Source organism: Crinia signifera, chromosome 19 (genome assembly GCF_055691185.1).
Source record: "Crinia signifera chromosome 19, ASM5569118v1, whole genome shotgun sequence".
Lineage (NCBI taxonomy): Eukaryota > Metazoa > Chordata > Amphibia > Anura > Myobatrachidae > Crinia > Crinia signifera.
Genome location: NC_139226.1, coordinates 97,961,310 through 97,980,804, shown reverse-complemented (window position 1 = coordinate 97,980,804; position 19,495 = coordinate 97,961,310). Strand labels below are relative to the sequence as shown.

Sequence of the window (19,495 nt, the reverse complement as noted above, 5' to 3'; positions counted from 1 at the left end):
ATTCCTCCAGCCTCATCATGTTCTTCCCCCATTCCTACAGCCTCATCATGTTCTTCCCCATTCCTACAGCCTCATTGTGTTCTTCCCCCATTCCTCCAGCCTCATCATGCTCTTCCCCCATTCCTCCAGCCTTATTATGTTCTTCCTCCATTCCTACAGCCTTATCATGTTCTTCCCCCATTCCTACAGCCTCATCATGTCCTTCCCCCATTCCTCCAGACTCATCATGTTCTTCCCCCATTCATCCAGCCTCATCATGTTCTTCCTCCATTCCTACAGCCTTATCATGTTCTTCCCCCATTCCTACAGCCGCATCATGTTCTTCCCCCATTCCTCCAGACTCATCATGTCCTTCCCCCATTCCTCCAGCCTCATCAAGTTCTTCCCCCATTCCTACAGCCTCATCAAGTTATTTTCCCTTTCCTACAGCCTCATCATGTTCTTCCCCCATTCCTCCCCTCTTTCCTCTTGTCTAAGCATGCTCTTCCCCATTCCTCATGTATCAACATGTTCATCCCCTTTTCCTCCCATTGCACCATGTTCTCCCGCCTTTTCAGTCTGCAATACCATGTTCTTTGTCCTTTCCACTTGCTTTCCCATGTTCGTTCCCCTTTTATAAAGTCTCACCACACCTAAGGACTCTTTCAGACATCTAAAATCAGGACTATTAATTTGTAGAAAACTTTTCCTTGGTTGTTTATTTTGGAAAATTGTAGGGTCTGCATTTCAATACAGCAAAAAAAGAAATAAGTTAAAAAAGTTATATAATAATGGAAAAAGCTAATTAGTACTCATACACCTATACTGTCTCCTTGTTAGGTTGACGTTCCCAATGGATGAAGATCCCTATCAATTGCTATCACCAGTGATACCACTGCCAGGGTGGTAAGAAGTGGTATGCGACCAATGTCGCGGTGCATGGTGCGAGGCCAAGAATCATTGTCGAACTCGTGGAGTGCCTGGAATGACACCCTGCAGCCTAGAGAGGTTATTGGGAGCCTGGAACAGCATTTTGCAACCTGGAGTAATGCGGAGGGGGTTGGCGTGGGCTGGCAGATGACATAAAAGTGCCCTGCAAAAGCTCTGTCTATGGCTAATTGTAGCTTTGAGAAATATTGTTGATTAAACCTTTCACTAGAACACACTGATTTATCATTTTCCATGTAAATGAAGATTAGCAAATTACTGTAGTTTGAAAGGTTACATTTGTCATATAATTTCACGGTGCGGGTTTGTATATGCCAGTCCGCAACTTTAAATAGAGTAAATTGCACAATCTTTCTCTGTATTTGTTCTGTGAAATTCAGACATTTATTTGTATCCCCCCCCCCCCTCCTTTATCATTACGCTACACTAGCACTAGGTATATACTAGGCACAAGAAAATGTGCTCATTTTATTTCATAGTGTCCTCTAATTACACAACCCTTATTATAGGACTGTACATGTATTGTCCCGTGTTCTAAGCTGAAAGTATGAGCGTAGCATATAAATTAGAAGACAGAAATAGTGACCATATCGTTCTTACCTCCCGGTCTGAGTTCCCATTGCAACAATTGGGGCATGAACAGGAGAAAAGACAAGCTCTTGAAGATGTTCTGCATGGGCCATCTCCTGGTTACTCTCACCCATATCCGCTTCAAGGTGCGTTATCCCACTTACACCTGGGAGTTCCTGTAGAATAAAAATGTCAGAAACATGGATTTGTGTGCTGCATTCTAATCAGCTAAATACAGTCGATGAAAGGTTACCCATAGAAACAGCAGCTCTGCATTGTAGGCAGGCAGTCAGAGGCTGCTGTGCAGACCAGCCCCTAGTGCACACAGCAATGAAGGGTGGGGAAACCAAAGTATTTGGAGGAAACCCACTCAAGCATGAGGGGAACATATGAACTCCATGTAGATAGGGCCTTGGTGGGAATTGAACCCAAGATCTCAGTGCTGTGAGGTAGCAAGCCAACCACTGCACAACACAGTAGGACAGCGTAAGCCACCCATCAGGCTTTCTGATTCCCTTACCTCCTTCAAGCACTCCATCAAAACCCACTTCTTCCGACTAGCCTATCCCTCCTCCTCCTATCCTGCCTACCCTACCCCTTCATCCGTTCCTACTTATCCTATTGTTTTTCGTTCGTCCACCCACCTCCTTTTAGTCTGTTAACTCTTATGAGTAGGGCCCTCCTTTCTCACATACTCACCCTACCTTTTTTTCTCACCAGCGCTCCTGCCCTGTTCTTCCCTTCCTCTACTTCATCTTCAGTCTCCTTGACAATGATGCTGAATTTAGTTCTACCAGCTATACCCCTATTAATGCTGTATTTTATCAACACACCCTGTACGTTACCTTGTATTTTGTTTTTTTTTGTTTGCTATGTACGGCGCTGCGGACACTTTGTGGTGCCTTATAAATAAACAAACTACTACTACTAATGGTTCTCTGGTAGTTCTGCAAGCATAAGATCAAGCGCAGGCTTCCAGGTAAAAGATGACCAGGAATGCTAGTTCCACAGCATTCCGAGGGAGACAGAGACATGGGGAGTGTGAGTGTGTGTGTGTGTGTGGGGGGGGGGGGGGGGGGGCGGCGACAGAGACACAAAATGGGGAGGGACAGAGACCCAGATTTCGGGAGGGAGCAGACACACTGATTTGAGAAAGGAACAGAGACAGATGTGGTAAGGGGGCAGAGACAAAGACATGGGGTGTGGGCAGAGGCACAGATGTGGGAAAGGGGATGGGAATCAGATGTGGGAATAGAGCAGAGACACAGATGTGGGGAGGAGGCAGAGATACAGATATGGGGAGGGGCCGAGACTCAGATGTGGGGAGAGAACAGAGACACAGATGTGGGGAGGAGGCAGAGACACAGAGGTGGGGAGGAGGCAGAGACACAGATATGGGGAGGAGGCAGAGACACAGATATGGGGAGGAGGCAGAGACACAGATATGGGGAGGAGGCAGAGACACAGATGTGGGGAGGGAGCAGAGACACAGATCTGGGGAGGAGGCAGAGATACAGATGTGGTGAGGGGAAAAGACTCAAATGTGGGGAGGGGGGGGGAGACACCGATGTAAGGGGTCAGGACTAGTAAAGGGGACAGTGTGATTGACTTTATAGGAGAGGGGGACATTTTAGCTGTGTAAGGAGTGCTTCATTGATATCACTCTCTGGCTAGCAGCTTGTGCTGTGTGAGTGTAATGTGTCCCCTCAGCTGTCAGGGCCTGGTAATCCAGTTTCAGCAGTGCCCCCCTGATGGCAGCTCTGGACACGGGTGTCACCTCTGCAACAAGCAAATGCTGCCCACACTGCAATAACATAAAAGATTACATGTACTACAGAAGCTATGTTCTGCGTAGGGAATACAGAGTGAAACAGAAAAGGACAGTGAAATGTCAAAGTGTGATCTATTCAAATGTTCCAGGTCTCTTATTACAAGAACCATGTCAGGTAATTGAAAAAGAAAATGCTTTCACGCATCGGGGAACAATAGAAATGAAGACTACTAAACAGAGGTACCTGAAACTACATAAAACATTATGTAAATGATATGTAAATAAGCTTCTCTGCTGGTGCTGCGGTGTGTAACTTTTGACACATCCAAATTCTAGTGGAATATTATTTACATGCGGAATGTTAAAGTCAGACAGATGATCAAGAATTTGGGTAATAATGAATCACAGGCTGAACTTTTTAGCCGTCATTTCTCATAGAGGTGATTTTGTTTTTCGTTTGTCTACTGGTCGGAGAACAGAGACACTGGGGTGACAAGGGAACAGACCAAACAAGGAAAATATTCCATTTGATCAATATGACAATAGTCCTAATGAAATGAATCCCCTATATAAATCTATTACAATTGTAATGTTCATGTCACATTACACAGAACAAACAGAGGTGGTCCTGAGGATATTGCTGCTGCTCAAAAGTGAGAGTCCTGACATCCTTGAAGCACGGATCACCCAACCTTGTCATCTTGCTGAGCCAGGCATTGCTGAGCTTGGGGATCTATATATATATATATCTGTTTTGGTTATCAGTATACTCAAGTTTCAGCGGAGTACCATACTCTAGGGCAGGGCTGGGCAACACCGGCCCTCCAGATGTTAGTGAACTACACATCCCAGGATGCTTTGCATTAGTTTTGCTATGTGGCCATGCTGAAACTGATGCAAGGCATGCTGGGATGTGTAGTTCATCAACATCTGGAGGGCCGGTGTTGCCCAGGCCTGCGTCTAGGGGCTCAAAGAACACCATTTTTACTTAGATGGTTACTCGGTTGTCCGATGTTCAACCCTAGTGGTCCGATGGCTGCGTCTTGGGATGCAATAGTGAAATACAGAAGCCAGCAGGAGGCATCTGTTTACACAATAATAATACTCATTATTTATTTATATAGGGCTCTTTCTCCAACAGGACTCAAGGCATTTAGCAGATAAAATGAACACAATACAGTACGGCAACAATGAATCACAGACATTCTTATTATAAAACATCTAGAGCGTGGAGATACTAAAAGGACATTAAGGAAATGGCAAGTATGCGGGTAAGTCTTGAGTCTAGGCTGAAGTACGGTTCTTACAGATGGAGCCGCGCTCATTCAACTTGCCAGTGCGACAGAGCGTTCCGTCTCGGCACGCCGTTCCCCAAGAATGGGACGCGCATGCGTATGAGATGCTTGCACGCCTCATTCGCGGCAATGGGATCTAGGCAAAGGGTGTACTGAGACGGAAAGCTGTGGTGTGCCGGCAGGGACAATGAGCGCGGCTCCATCTGTAGGTCCATATGCAAACTGCTGTTATAGGGTGAAAGCTTTAAATCTGCATCCTACATGTTGTACTGTGGCCGTCAGCTAGGACAGGAATACGCATAGAAACATACTCTATGGGGATACATAGGGAGGCTGTGAGCTTGATAAATGCAGGGAAGAGACTCCATGGGGGTATTCAATCTTGTTCCAGACTTTTGGAACATTTCAGATAGTCGGAAATATCAACCAATTCGACAGTCGGTATTCAATCTTCTGACTGACGGAAACATTCTGACATTCTAAACGGCCATGGATTGTTGTAAATGGATGCAGATTCAACAATCAAGTGGCCGTTTTTGACCATGCAGATTCGACTTTGTTTTTTAAAAGTCGAATCTGCATGGTTTCAATGCAGCCGAAAACGGTGTGGGTGTGTGCTGATATTTCTGACTGTTCGAAATAACGGCACACATTGAATAACCATCTAGTCTCGAAACACGTTGGCATGGATTTTAAATCTCTTCTTGTGGACACCTTCTGGTGACTGTGGAACGTTAGAAGCCTTAGCAGGGTAATTTTGGATTGCGCTTTCATTTGACTAATCACTTTGCACTTTATTTTTTATGCCATTGAGATGAGGTAAGTGTTTAATGCAGGTCTATATATTTTACTTCTGCTTCTCCTCTCTAACCTTACTTCAATTACAGTATGTTTTGACTTAGTGCCCAGTACATACAGGGGGAAATTTACTAAAGGAAATTTGTAAAAAAAATAGGTGTATTTGTATCCAGAAATACACTTATTTTTGACATTTACTGTCCCGAAAATACGGCAATTCGTATTCGTATTGATAGCACATCAATACGACTATGAATTGCCGTATTTTCGGGATAGTAAATGTCAAAAATAAGTGTAGGTACTTGTTTCCTAGAACGGCCACAACGATTTAGATCGTTGTGGTCGTAAGATAAAAAATCGGATCGATCGCATCGCATGCGATTTGGTCGCATGCGATGCGACCGATCCGACCGACCGATTTTTCACCCGATTTTTTTTTTTTTTCACATGATTATTTTCAATTGCCCCCCCAAATGTTACTAAGTGGGCTAGACCCCACGATAGACGTCAACCCGAAGCGTGGCGAGCGCAGCGAGCCCGCGAGGGGCGGCGGTGCGCGTCCTCCGACCTTTTCATTCCCCTACTATCCACTAGGGCGTGGAGTGAGAATAGAATAGTGTGGCGAGCGCAGCGAGCCACCGAGCCCGAAGCGTGGCGAGCGCAGCGAGCCCCGCGAGGGGACGCGTATAACTTCACAGGTATACGCGTCCCCTCGCGGGGCTCGCTGCGCTCGCCACGCTTCGGGCTTGGTGGCTCGCTGCGCTCGCCACACTATTCTATTCTCACTCCACGCCCTAGTGGATAGTAGGGGAATGAAAAGGTCGGAGGACGCGCACCGCCGCCCCTCGCGGGCTCGCTGCGCTCGCCACGCTTCGGGTTGACGTCTATCGTGGGGTCATGGCGGGCACATAAAAAATGTGAAATGGGTCATATTGGCCCATTTCACCTTTTTTATCATTTTTCCCTATGTGAGATGGACTTAATCAAGCCCATCTCATCTTGTGCCATTATAATGGCACAAGACCGACCGATTTCAATGTTAAAAGATTTTTTAACATTGAAGTCTATGGAAAAATCGGGTCAATCGGTCGGTCGCATCGCGGCCGATTTTAATTGGTCGCGACCGACCGATTGACCCGATTTCTGTCAATCAAAGGGAAAAAATTGTAAAAAATCGGCCACATCGTGAGGATCGTGTCCCTTAATTAAGAGCCACGATCACTCACGATTGTGGCCGTTCTAGGAAACAAGTACCTAAGTGTATTTCTGGATACAAATACACCTATTTTTTTTTACAAATTTCCTTTAGTAAATTTCCCCCACAATATTTTACTTGATTACTGTCTTATTGGGGAACCTTGGGGGAGCCCCTCTGTGTGTACGTAGAAAGCTGCTTTGTACCCTGTGATGTTCCAAGTGGGTTGCCACTATCTTTCTTTTTTGAACCCATAAATTGTACTTTGGCCATCAGCTAGGACAGGAGCCTGTATACTCATACGCTATGGGGGATACATTGACAGGATGTGAGCAGGGTAAATGCATGCAACTGCTGTGGCATAGCTATCTAGGATGTGGGACCTATAATCTATGTAAACAGCAGTATGGGCAGGAGTTATTTAACCTGGTGAAGTGATAAAGTGGCTGATACTCTACCAGTTTACAGCAAGTTTATCACTTCACAGAGCTGAATAAATCTTCCCCTATGTATTAAGCCTGGAGAAGTGATAAAGCAGAATGAAATAAAATACCAGCCAACCAACTTCTAACTGTCCAGTTACTGGTTGGGTTTGACAAATAACAGTTAAGAGCTGACTGGCTACTGTGATATCACTGACAACTTTATCACTTCGTCAGGCTTAAAACATCTGCCCTATGTATATAGAATTAGATATGATTATTTTATTTTTGTTTTATCTAATATCCCATTAATGCACAACCTTTGCACCATAACCACAAATCGGATAACGCATACAATGATAGCCAATGGCTGTTTGGTTTATTGATAACCATCCATGAGGCTGCTGGCTGGTCATCCATCACTGACATGCCCTGATTTGACCATTCCTCTCTGCTCAGTACCTTGGTCAGCACTGTAATCAGCAGGATGGCCAGTACTAACTGGTAACAGCAGGGGAACCCACTGCTGGGGATGATTTCTCTCCACTTAGACCGCATGTGAGGGGAAGTGATCGCATACAGAGTACTGAGGGGTTTGGCGGCGGCGTGGCCGTTTGGACAAGCGGTGGGTGGCGTTAAGCCTCTCGCTGAGCAGGGAGAGACCAGCCAAATTGTAGCATGTGGGAAAAAAAACAAAACTATTATCTACTATATAATTTGGCACTTGTACTGATGTGGGTCAGCCGTAAAGACTCCGATAAATAAATCTGGGAATAAATACCTGTCCCTAGGTATTCCTTGTATCTTTCTGTTTGCTGATGTAACCAGGATAAACACTGCACATCACTGACTCAGCTGCAGGACTATTTCAGGGAATCCTCTGCTGTTTAAACACATCACGTAGATCTTACCTCACCCAAGTGACATGCTACTAGACACCTGAAATCAACCGGAAAATAGGCACTATCGTGAGGCTTCACAAAGGCAATCAGCTGTGAAGCCTCCATAGATTTTCACTTCTTTCACTTACAAATTTTAAAACTGCATTCCCAAAATATTGTCTTCTGCATTCCAGCCTAAAATAAATATTTGACTTGACACATTTTAATAACAGCAGGAAAATCAGTTACCGTAAGCACAACAGACCCAACTGCCCAGTATGTTAATTACAGTATGCTGCCAGGCCAATCATATAAATCCCAATGTCCAGCATATATATATATAATCCATGTCTATCACCTACTGTCAGAGACGTTCATAGTCAACATGACAGTATAAGAGCCAGAAGCTGAATACAGATACATGGCAGCAGGAAGCACCCGCTTGGTATATGGTACCCCATGGCAATATGTCTTATCACATCATACACAGTTTCATCACAGTATATGTTGGAAATGAAGTGTGTCAGGTGTAGATATTGCAGAGTCACATAGGAACACACCAACTCTCAAACTATGAACAGTCTAGTGGTGTGCAGCCGTACTCACTGTTACATGCACACCGGTGATGGCAGGGGGCTGGCCCATGTTCAAACTCCGATTGTGCTCCCTCCTCTTTGGCAGTGCAGTAGATTCTACTTCTAGAATAGATATACTGTAGGATGAGATGTACTAAGCCTTGAAAAGTGATAGAATGGAGAAACCGTCATCCAATCAGCTCCAAACTGTTATTTATCAAATGCAGCCATGTAGCATGGCAGGTAGGAGTTGATTGGCTGGCAGTTTATTACTCTCCATTTTATCACTTTTCAAGCTTCCATCCAACAGTAACTCAACAGTCAGAATTGAATGTTCTGGCCGTCGACTGTTGGACAGAGGATTTGCGAAAATGGCCACGGATTGGCGAAACACGGCTGTGAATCCAACAATCCGCGGCAGTTTCCGACAAAACATCCAATAAAAAAAAAAAGAGATCTGACACCCTTCAACGCGGTCGTTAATGGAAAATACCGACATAGATTGAATACGCTCCTAAGTCTCAGGTGCATCTGTGTGTACCCAGTTTTGAAAAATTGTAATTATGGGCTCTATGACCCCCAAATAGAAACCCTTCAATAACAAGATGTCAATGGACTGTTAGCACAAAGGTACCTAATCATGGTCTCTAAATGGAGACAGATGCCTTTTGATTACAGAAGTTTATTTACAGTCAATGTCAAAGACAGAGGAAACTAGACATTCTTTTTTTTTAGCATGTGAAAACAACTTCCAGTCAATTATTTATGTTGAAAAAGCAATCTTCGAAAGCACATGGCATTAAAAATGAGTTTGTTTTAAATAGCTAATTGCTTTCTAGGGAGCCATCTTATTAGAATTACCTAACTAATTAAACTAACTAAATATTGCGCCGTTATAGGCACGTCATGGGATGCTAACCACATACAATTATAGTCGGCTAATCTGTTTTTATTTGTGCTGCATAATCCGTGTAAAATGTATACAAATAGCAGAGTGTCAGGTGCATGCGGCTGTTTGGCACAGAGAGTCCCCTTGACACGAGTACACAAGTATATGCGACAACATACACAAAGGCTGTCGTTTGATAAAGACTTAGCAAAATTCATTTTCTATTTTTGCATTGAAAGCTCTGATAGGGGAGTATGATACAGCTTGTTAGCTGCAGCTTTATTGGTGCTGGTCACAGCCAATGAAGAATGGATGGGCGTTACCAAACTGGACAGTCCCCGGCTCATGGTGGTAGAGGACCAGTATATAGCCTATGCTGGCTGGGAAGTGTTTGATGAGAGAACCGGTGTGGGCATATTAGTTGTTCTGGTTTGAGTGCCCAGTCTGGGTGGTTTGATATGTATTTGGGGTAAATTTACTAAGATGGGAATTCTATTTCAGATGGGATGTTGCTATAGGCAACCAATCAGATTCTATCTATTCTCTGAAGATGCAGATTCTGATTGGTTGAATCTAGTTAATGATCATACATTCACTAGTAGTATTTACTGTATATATTTATCAAGGGGCCCAGCCCATGAACAATCTAGGGGTTGGACAAATTTGTGTGGTGCCTGGTCCTACCCCCTCTGGAGACTGGCCACACCCCTAAACACGGGCCCCTACCATTGTAAGCCCTTCATCCACCAGTCCAACACTGTGTATGGATCAAACACAAGCATAATGAAACAATCTTTTAAACCAGTCTATAGGATATGAAGCATTGGCCCACAGGGTTAACCGTAATGTAATGAGGTGTGGGTTCTCCGACTGTGGCAGTTCAGCGTAAATTCTGTAACATATGGGCCGCGGTCATTCTATTGACCTCTGAACCAACTTTTACTTATTATTCTGTCTTCGTGCGCACTTCCAATCAACCTTATTTTTGGGGTTATTTCTTTCTGTTGGTGATGCCGGTAAGTTTTGCTATACTGCACAGTAAATTTAATGAGGTTATCTTCTGTCACATCCTATATCTAAACTACTTTCTTCTGTGCCGGCAATGTGTTCTAATGCAATTCCATTAGGCCAAGTGAATGGCGCGCCACTACTATTCAGCAATGTGGGTTATGTATAATTAAACCCAATATTCTTGAGTGTCATCTCGTAAGAGGTTTGCACCCAGCAGTATATACTAAGTACAAGCATGGGTCTATGTTACTCCCAGGGGATCTAACAAACCCTTATTGGTTTATGTTAGGGCAGTCTGTGTGCTCACATTCATGTGTATCCTTGCTACCTCTTACTGTCAATCATAACACGAGCACAGGGATTGGAAGGAATGTCTAATACACCTGACACAGATAAGGCCTGGTGCAGAGATTGAGATGGTAATTCAAGCTTTGCCCGGATACAGCGTTGCTCTGCTCTGTCCCACTGCAGCAATAATTGACAAAATTAGGTGTCAGGCTATCCGGTCTCTCGTTCGACCACTAATGGTCAACACATGTAACATGTCAACATATGCATTAGGTCAACATGATCAATAGGTCGACACGATCAAAAGGTTAACATAGAAAAAGGCCAGTATAAGGTTTTCATGATTTAAAAATAAAAAAACAGACTTGTTCATACAATTCTTTACCATCTCAGAGGGCATAATAGTGTGCCGAGTGCAGCGAGCCATCCGAGGGGACGCGCTACACTTATACGGTGTCCACATTGACTTATATTCAACAGTCACTAAAATAATGCGAAAAACTCAATGTCAACCTTATTCCATGTCGACCTTTTCCATGTACACCTGTTTATTGTGTCAGCCGTGTCAACCTAATGCATGTAGACTTTTTCATGTGTGGACCTTCTGTCTGTCGACCTGGACACTGTAGACTATTCATACCATAACCTCATTACAAAGTGGGTTGATGTTGCCATGAGACAATGTTGACTGCCACAATGAGGTATCATATGAAAAAATAAATTGGGTGGATCCTGATAAATGACTAGACTGACTGAAAAAGACAGAGGGACAGATTCTCTAAGCTTCAAAAGTGATAAAATGGAGAGTGATAAACAGCCAGCCAATCAGCTCCTACCTGACATGTCACAGACTGTGTTTGAAAAATGTCAGGGAGGCGCTGATTGGCTGGCTGTTTATCACTCTCCATTTAATCACTTTTGAAGCCTAGAGAATCTGGCCCAGAATGTGGAATTCTATTAATTCAATTCAGTGTATTGCGATGGGGAGCGATCGGCGACATGGGGGCGATCACCGGGTAGAGCACTGCTGGAGGCACCACTGGCACACACACCTACTTATCAGTGGCATGCCCGGAAATTTCCGGGCATACCACCAAGGTTAATTTCGCTTTGGAACATACTGGTTGCTACATCGGAAGCAGTTTTATGATCATCCACTTTTTGGCCCAGTTTCCTTAAATTGTGCAAGGAGTTTGGTAACTGCACTGTGAGTGATGGGTGGCCTTCCACATTTAGTACGTATACACTGTAGCATACTTACCTACTTTAAACGTTCCCCTTCGGGAGAGGAGAAGGGAGGGAGGTCACAGGGGCGGGGTCAGGCCGATTGAGTCATTTGGTCCTGCCCCTGGGATGGGAAAATGTTGTGACTGGGCCAAATTTAAATAGGAGGTGGGACAACCTCAGTCCTCAGGACCCCAACAGTTCACGGGTTCCATGTCACCGGGCAGGTGCACTCATTACTCACTGACACATTTTAAAATCTACAGGTGGGGCTAATTATTTCACTTGTGATTCTGTGAGGAGACCTGGAAAACGTGCACTGTGTGGGGGGTCCTGAGGACCGAGGTTGAAAACCACTGGCATAAATCACGTAAAATTCTGACCACTTCACTTGGGAAGTGGTAGAATGTGGGAGGAAAGTTCACTCTTCCAGGGGTGCGGGGGGCTACCCACAAAAAAGGTGTCCCCTACAGGATTCAGAAAAGTAAGTATGGTACTATATTGGGCCTGATTCAGCATGTGCAGCGTTCACACTATCCAAGCGCCAACTAAATTAGCGACGGAAAATGCAAAAGCTTACCAATAGCCTAGTAGTCGCAGTTTGACTGACAGGAAGCCGGCGTTTATTGGCAAAAACATGGCATTTTCTGTGTGTGTTTGAAAAAAATGTCGGCGCGCCCAGGTATTTTTGGGGTGGGTCTCTGACGTCAATGCTGATCACCTCCAGCCCATCTAAGATCAGTGGACGATTTACACAGATGGAAGGTACCAATGGGATTAGCAAATGGATCGGCGAATGCACTGCGGCCTGCGATGGAGTTGCAATTTTGCACATGGGCATTTTCAATTTTTTTCTGGGTGGTGACTTTCTATTTACAGTCAACTGCTTTTTCTAACGATCCAGTCTGAATCACGCCCATAGCATGCATATTTTTGGAGTACGAGTTCTACATGAAGAAATCCAAACTGACAGGGGTGTTTATTTCTTAAATCTAGGGATGTCATGCAATTGGAGGATAGGAAATGTGTGTCTTACCTGCTGACTGACTTCAGTGCTTTCTCCCCCGCAGCCTGGTGCAGCTGAAGGCATGTGACTAATCAATAAGCAGCTGTGAGGAGCTTTCTTAAGCAGGCAAAGTGGGTGTGTCAGTCTGGAATGGGAGGAGTAGTCCAAGGTATAAAAAGAGTGTCTGGGGGGATTTCTCTGTACTTGTTTCCTAGCACGGCGCCAGCGATTTTAATTGCATCCATCGGGACCCAACAAATTGCGTCGATCGCATCCCATGCAACCAAATCGCATGCGATGCGATCAACGCGATTTTTTACATTGGAACCAATGTAAAATGGTCCCTGAGACCCGATTTTACATTGGCCCCAATGTAAAATGCCCCCCAGACCCCAATTTTCATTGTATACCCACCCTCATGGGTGAAATGGCTCCCCATTGTTAACGCCACCCCACGATCAACGCCAACCCGAAGCGTGGCGAGCGCAGCGAGCCAGCGAGGGGCGGCGGTACAAGTCCTCTGACCTTTTCATACCCCCACTATCCACGTCGGCGTGGACTTGAATTTATATCGTGTGGCGAGCCCGAAGCGTGGTGAGTCCCGCGAGGGGACGCGCATTACTTCACAGGTATTACGCGTCCCCTCGCGGGGCCCGCTGCGCTCCCCACGCTTCGGGCTTGGTGGCTCGCTGCGCTTGCCTCACTATATAAAATCAACTCCACGCCGACGTGGATAGTGGGGGTATGAAAAGGTCAGAGGACGCGTACCGCCGCCCCTCGCGGGCTTGCTACGCTTCGGGTTGGCGTTAATCGTTGGTTGCCGTTAAAAATGGGGGGGGGGGGCATTTAACATACACATTACCCATTAGGGTGCCTATACAATCAAAAATCGGGCCCATTGGCCAATTTAACATTGTTCCCTATGTAAAATCGCGTTGATCGCGTCGGTCGCATCGCATGCCATTATAATGGCATGCAATGGACGCGATCAACGCGATTTTGTAATAGCCGGCTAATTTACCATTGCTCCCTATGTAATATCGCGTTGATCGCGTCGGTCCCATCGCGTGCCATTATAATGGCATGCGATGGACGCGATCAATGTGATTTTCTCATAGCCGGTAATAAAGGCTAAAAATAGCCAAATATCGCGTCGGTCGCGTCCATCGAATACCTTAAGTTACCTTAACTTAAGGTATGCGATCACCCACGACAGGCGGCGTGCTAGGAAACAAGTACCGATTTCTCTTTCTGGGGAAGATGTATTAACCCCTTCAGTGGCAATGCCGAGAATTTTCCGGGCTGTGCCTCAGTGCCCAGTCTGGCAAGCCCGGAAAATTCTGGGGATTGCCACTGTTTACAGCCGGGCAGCGCTGCTGAGTTCAATCACTAAACTCAGGCAGCTTCAGCTCTGCCCGGCTCCCTCCCCTCTGTGGCGCCGGCTTATGACAAGCTGGCTGCCGGGCTCAGGGATGTGGTGCGGGGGCGCAGGTCCCGGCAGCCGCTGATTGACAGTGCAGCGGTGCTGCCCGGACCCAGGGAGGCAGTGGTGGTTTTTTTTTAAGGAAGCGCTCCCCATTAAAAACTCGCCCAGTGGGGAGCGCTCCCCCAAAAAAATACCACCACTGAAGGGGTTAAGCTTTAACAAGAGATAAATGCAAGGGTGATAAGGAGAGATAAACGTCCAGCCAATCACCTGCTAACTGCCATGTTACAGGCTGTGTTTGAAAAAAGTCAGTAAGGAGCTGATTGGCTGGACGTTTATCTCTCCTTATCACCCTTGCATTTATCTCTTGTTAAGGCTTAATACATCTGCCCCTATGATGGATGCTGGAAAAGCTGGACAGGGACTAGGGAGAAGGCCTCTGTTGGTGATAGGGCCACCTGGGACCTTTGTCAGTGCCTTGTATGAACATTAACAATATGATGGCTATTGATCTGCGGTCATCCTAACTCATAGTTGCCTCCCCTCCTGCATTCTGCAGGAGACTCCCTGAAATAACAGCAATCTCCCTCTCTCCTTCATTAGTCTAGCAATCTCCCTCATTTCACCTAGCCCACATTACACTGTTACATTGTTGGGGAAATAAAGGAATGAGAGACAGATACATTTACAGTGAATCATCAGCACCATTTCCCAGCACTTTAGCAAGTATAGTATCTCTTACTAACTGCTTTGGGATCATCTACATTTGGATAGAAGTAATTTTAAAAGATTCCTCTCAGATGTAGCAGTACACACTCACGCTTCTAGGTGCCACGTTCACAATCTCTTTTTTTACAATCTCTCCATATATGGAACTAGATACGCCCTATGGGTGGAGCATGACACGCCCCCTCAATGGGGCGCTGTGTAAAATTCTACTATCAACTATAATCTCCCTGAAACTAGTTTTCAAAAGTTGACAAGTATGCCCTAACTAAACAAACTGTAGTGCACCAGTCCAGAGTCAGTGTGTGCTTCCACCATACAGTGACATTTCACAAGATATACTTTACCTAGACTTACAATATCTACAGGCAAGCTTGTGAAGGCATCATAAAATCATATACAGTGAATAATAAATCCCTGTGTAAGACACCTAGGCTGAGTGTATAGAAGTACATCTTACAGTGAATAGGGAAGATCAATGAGCTGGAAGCTTCGGACTGAGCACATTTGCCTGTGAATTTATAATGTACCATCAGTTATTACGGTATGCAAATAAATAATTCAGCAGTCTCACAGATAAACCTCTCAGACGACTTAATGCTAATCCCCTGCTGTGTAGTCAGCTCAGCCCCAGGTCAGGAGACAGAAGCGTCAGTAAGGTACAATGTGTGCAGGGCCTTACAAAGGGGCCGCACATTGCACACCTTCTCCAGGTGACAGGCGGATGTTACAGTCATGGATATTGCTAGCATACGCCATAGCACAGTTGGGGAAAACAGACAAAAAAGGGTAAATACATGGATCTTTCCTTTATTGGTGTCTTCTGGTGCAAAAATATGCATATACTTAAGTTGTTTCTAACCCATCTACTTATGTGCTGGAGATTTCAGCACAGTGCACCAGACGATTATATATCCCTTTCCTCACACCTGCACGGAGGCAAAACCTGGCAGTAATGCCCAGTACATACCAAAATGATGGATCGCCCTGCCACCCACTGATACAGCGATTTGGTAATTGTTCTGCACATACATTGGGCCTGATTCAGGTCTGCTCACTAAGCAGCAGTTGTTCACTGCTTAGCGAGCAGATTAGCCCCACCCGCCGGGGTGAAGAAACGCCCGCCCCCCACGAATCCCATCGGAAGCATGCGAATGGATGTATGCACTGACACACAGTGGCGCAACGACAAATTTTGCGCCCCCCCCCCCCCCCCCACCGTAAATTTAAGACAACCACACCCCCCCCCCCCCCCCCCCCCGCTGCCTCCTCTAGCATTCTCAAAAACTGTCTGCTGTAAGGGGGTGGCCATTTTGTGAGGGACATTTTTCATAAGGAGTCTGAAGAGACGCCGTGACGCAGACGAGACTAGTAGATCTGCAGGTCCCGACTCCCAACCACAGACGCGGCGGTGCACACACCGTTTTTGTGGGCACACCCAGGAAACACTGGGAGTCCCCATGCACCAGCCCTCTGTCTTCCCACTGCCCGCCCCCTCTGTGCGAATGCCTTGATAGTGATAGTCGCCAAGGCAAAGCTGATACTTTGCTGAAATAATGTTGCAGCATTAGGTCCAATATTTACCCCCAAGGGATCCAGAGAAGAGGAACGTTTAAAAGGTTTAGGTATTACTTTCAATAAATCCATCTGCTACCTTTGATTTCTTAATAGACAAACTTGTATTGAACAGTATATTGCCACATCATATATACCTGTACATAAATATTCCCAACGTGTATTTTTACAGCATATACAGAAATGCATAATCATTGGTGGGGGCTGAAACATCAGTTTCCAAAGCAATATCTATCGTAAGTCAAAGAGAATGTGACATAACCTACTTCCTGAAAAAATGATGTTCTCAACACAACAGCCTGGTGCGATTGCTGTACATTTTGTGTTGTAGGGTTTCAATACCCTTTAGAAGCAGTGTGTATTAGCTGCATTTGGCACCCCAAACACAACAGCCAGCATTGAATCTACGGAAAGCGAGGTGGTCTAAGGGTACCATCTACAAGGACACCATCCCAGCAAGGGAAGACTGCCTATCGCCGCCCAATATGTAGTAGAGACTGACAGCTTGCGGGCAAAAAGGGGATCCTACCCGCCACTTTTTTTTTAAAGACTCTTGCCACATTCTCATTACTCTGATTGGTGGGTGGCACAGGTCAATCAAAAAAATAGATCAGGAGCGGGGCGGGACTTAGCTAGCTGCACTCTGCTGTTGTCGCTGCATGCCCTGGGGCAGCAGCCGCCACTATAAAACAACGGTTTACATTTGAACCTTCCCAGCCTGTGAATTACATTTCTATATAGAGGTTTTCAATAACATTTAAAAGTTCTGATTGGACGAGAAGAACCTGCTAGCATCAAGCTGTATTCAAATTGCCCATTTCTACTAGAATAATATAAATGTTAAAATTGCGCATAGTACTTGCTTTCCAATACTAACACATCTACCTTTATATGTCATTTTCTACATAGAATCTAATAGTCAGAATTATATGTTTAACCCTTTGAGTGCCACGTGCATTTATCAAACGAAGCGTCAAAATTACCAAGCAATATAGGAAATATCATCTTTTTTTAGAAAACATTTTTTAATTTGAATTTATATAACAAATGTGAGTGGCGCTCATACGGTTAAATATGGAAAATGGAAATATAACAAATATATTCCGAGCACTACAGGCCACACATAATTTAAATACAAGAGCACAATACATAAATAAACACCAATATATCACAGTAGGACTATAAAAGGAACAAGCTGTAAAGGAAGTGATTACTGTTGGCATGATAAATAAGAATACTTACTGCATGAGATAGCTGATAGGCCATTGGTGAAGGCAGGAGCTGGCTGGGGACTTGCTGCAGAGACACTTTGGATGAGTGACTTATGGTTGGATAACGAGAAGATGCACTCAGCTGGGATATTGACAACTAGAGGAAGAACAAAACAACCATTTCTCAAAGGGTTTAATGAAACATCAAAATAAACATGTAAACCTACTTTAGTCCTACATAGCTAGGATGTTCGAATGTTGTAAATATGACAAAAACAAGCTGGAATGGAAAGGACGTTAGAAAAGTTATAGATTTTAAAAGATACAAAATGTTTAAAAAAACATAGGTCACCAAACTCCATTAGAATGTAAGCTCTCACGAGCAGGGCCCTCTCTCCTCATGTGCTTTTCTTAGAATATATACAGTACTGTACATCTCTGCCACCCTGATGATTGCGTCAGTGTCCTGATGCAACTATCCATATTTACCATGTACTTGTCCTAAATTGTCTTGTACTGTAATTTGTTATGTGTTTTTGCTCATTTGTGTATTGTTAGGCGCTGCGGAACCTTTGTGGCGCCATATAAATAAATGATAATAATAATGATAATAAAGTGTCCCCTGATAATATCGGCATTGTACAGTGTGGATATGGCTATGATGAATGATTACCACTTTAAAAAAAAAATTCAATTTCTTCCAGCATGGCCGCAAAATGGTTATGGTATATTAGGTCGATGGTCAAAACATCGACCACTATTGATCCACAGTTAAAAGGTCGACATGAAAAAAGGTCAGCATGCGGTATGACATAGGTCAACATGGACGCCATATAAATGTACCGCGTCCCCTCACAAGGGAACGTTGACTTGCGGTGCTTGGCACACTATTATAACCTAACTTTGTTCCCACATGGATGAAAATATAAATAAGTCGGTTTAAAAAAATTATGAAAAATTCATGTCGACCTTTTGATTGTGTTGACATTGTGTCCACGACCTAATGTATGTCAATGTTATGACTCTTGACCAATAGTGGTCGACCTAGACACGGCATGTCCAAACTATGTCCCTCCAGCTGTTGTGAAACTACAAGTCCCATCATGCCTTGCCACCGTTTTGCTATAAAGTAATGCTAAAACTATGGCAAGGCATGCTGGGGTGTGTAGTTTCACAACAGCTGGAGGGCCACACTTTGGACATGCCTGACTGAGACACTGTAGAACTAATGGCTAGATACCCCGCTGAACTAGAAAGCTACTGGATCTGGTCCAGAGAGTCTGATTAGACAGATGGCATGAAAATGTAACTCGGTTTTCTATTTACCCACATGCTGATTATGCCAGTACCTAGAAAAGTTTTATTTCCTGTTCCTGTAGGGTCACGCCTGTCTCCTGGTGTGCGGTTGGCATCCTTTGTGATATCATTGGTTGTGCAACAAAGCATATTTCTAAAGAGGGGATATTACTTAAACTGTACAATCCATTTCATTACACTCAGGGGTAAATTTACAAAGATGGGAGTTCAACTGAAGATGGGATATTGCCCGTAGCAACCAATCAGATTCTAATTCTTATTTATTTGGCACCTTCCAGAAGATAATAGATATAATCTGATTGGATGCTGTGGACAACATCCTATCTTCAATAGAACTCCCATCTAAGTAAATCTACCCCTTACTGATTTTTTTTATCTTGATACAATC

The 19,495-nt window shown here is 44.6% G+C and overlaps 1 protein-coding gene across 3 annotated transcripts in view; it reads right to left on the bottom strand.

Annotated features, from left to right (window-relative positions):
- Positions 1-19,495, bottom strand: part of NPHP4 (nephrocystin 4) — a 286,074-nt gene that overhangs the window by 128,158 nt on the left and 138,421 nt on the right. For all 3 annotated transcript variants that reach the window (XM_083162998.1, XM_083162997.1, XM_083162999.1), the window contains 2 exons: positions 17,822-17,947; positions 1,528-1,673 (listed from right to left, as the gene is read on the bottom strand). In XM_083162998.1, the coding sequence (XP_083019124.1) occupies positions 1,528-1,673; positions 17,822-17,947 (272 nt within the window). The remainder of the gene's footprint in view (positions 1-1,527; positions 1,674-17,821; positions 17,948-19,495) is intronic.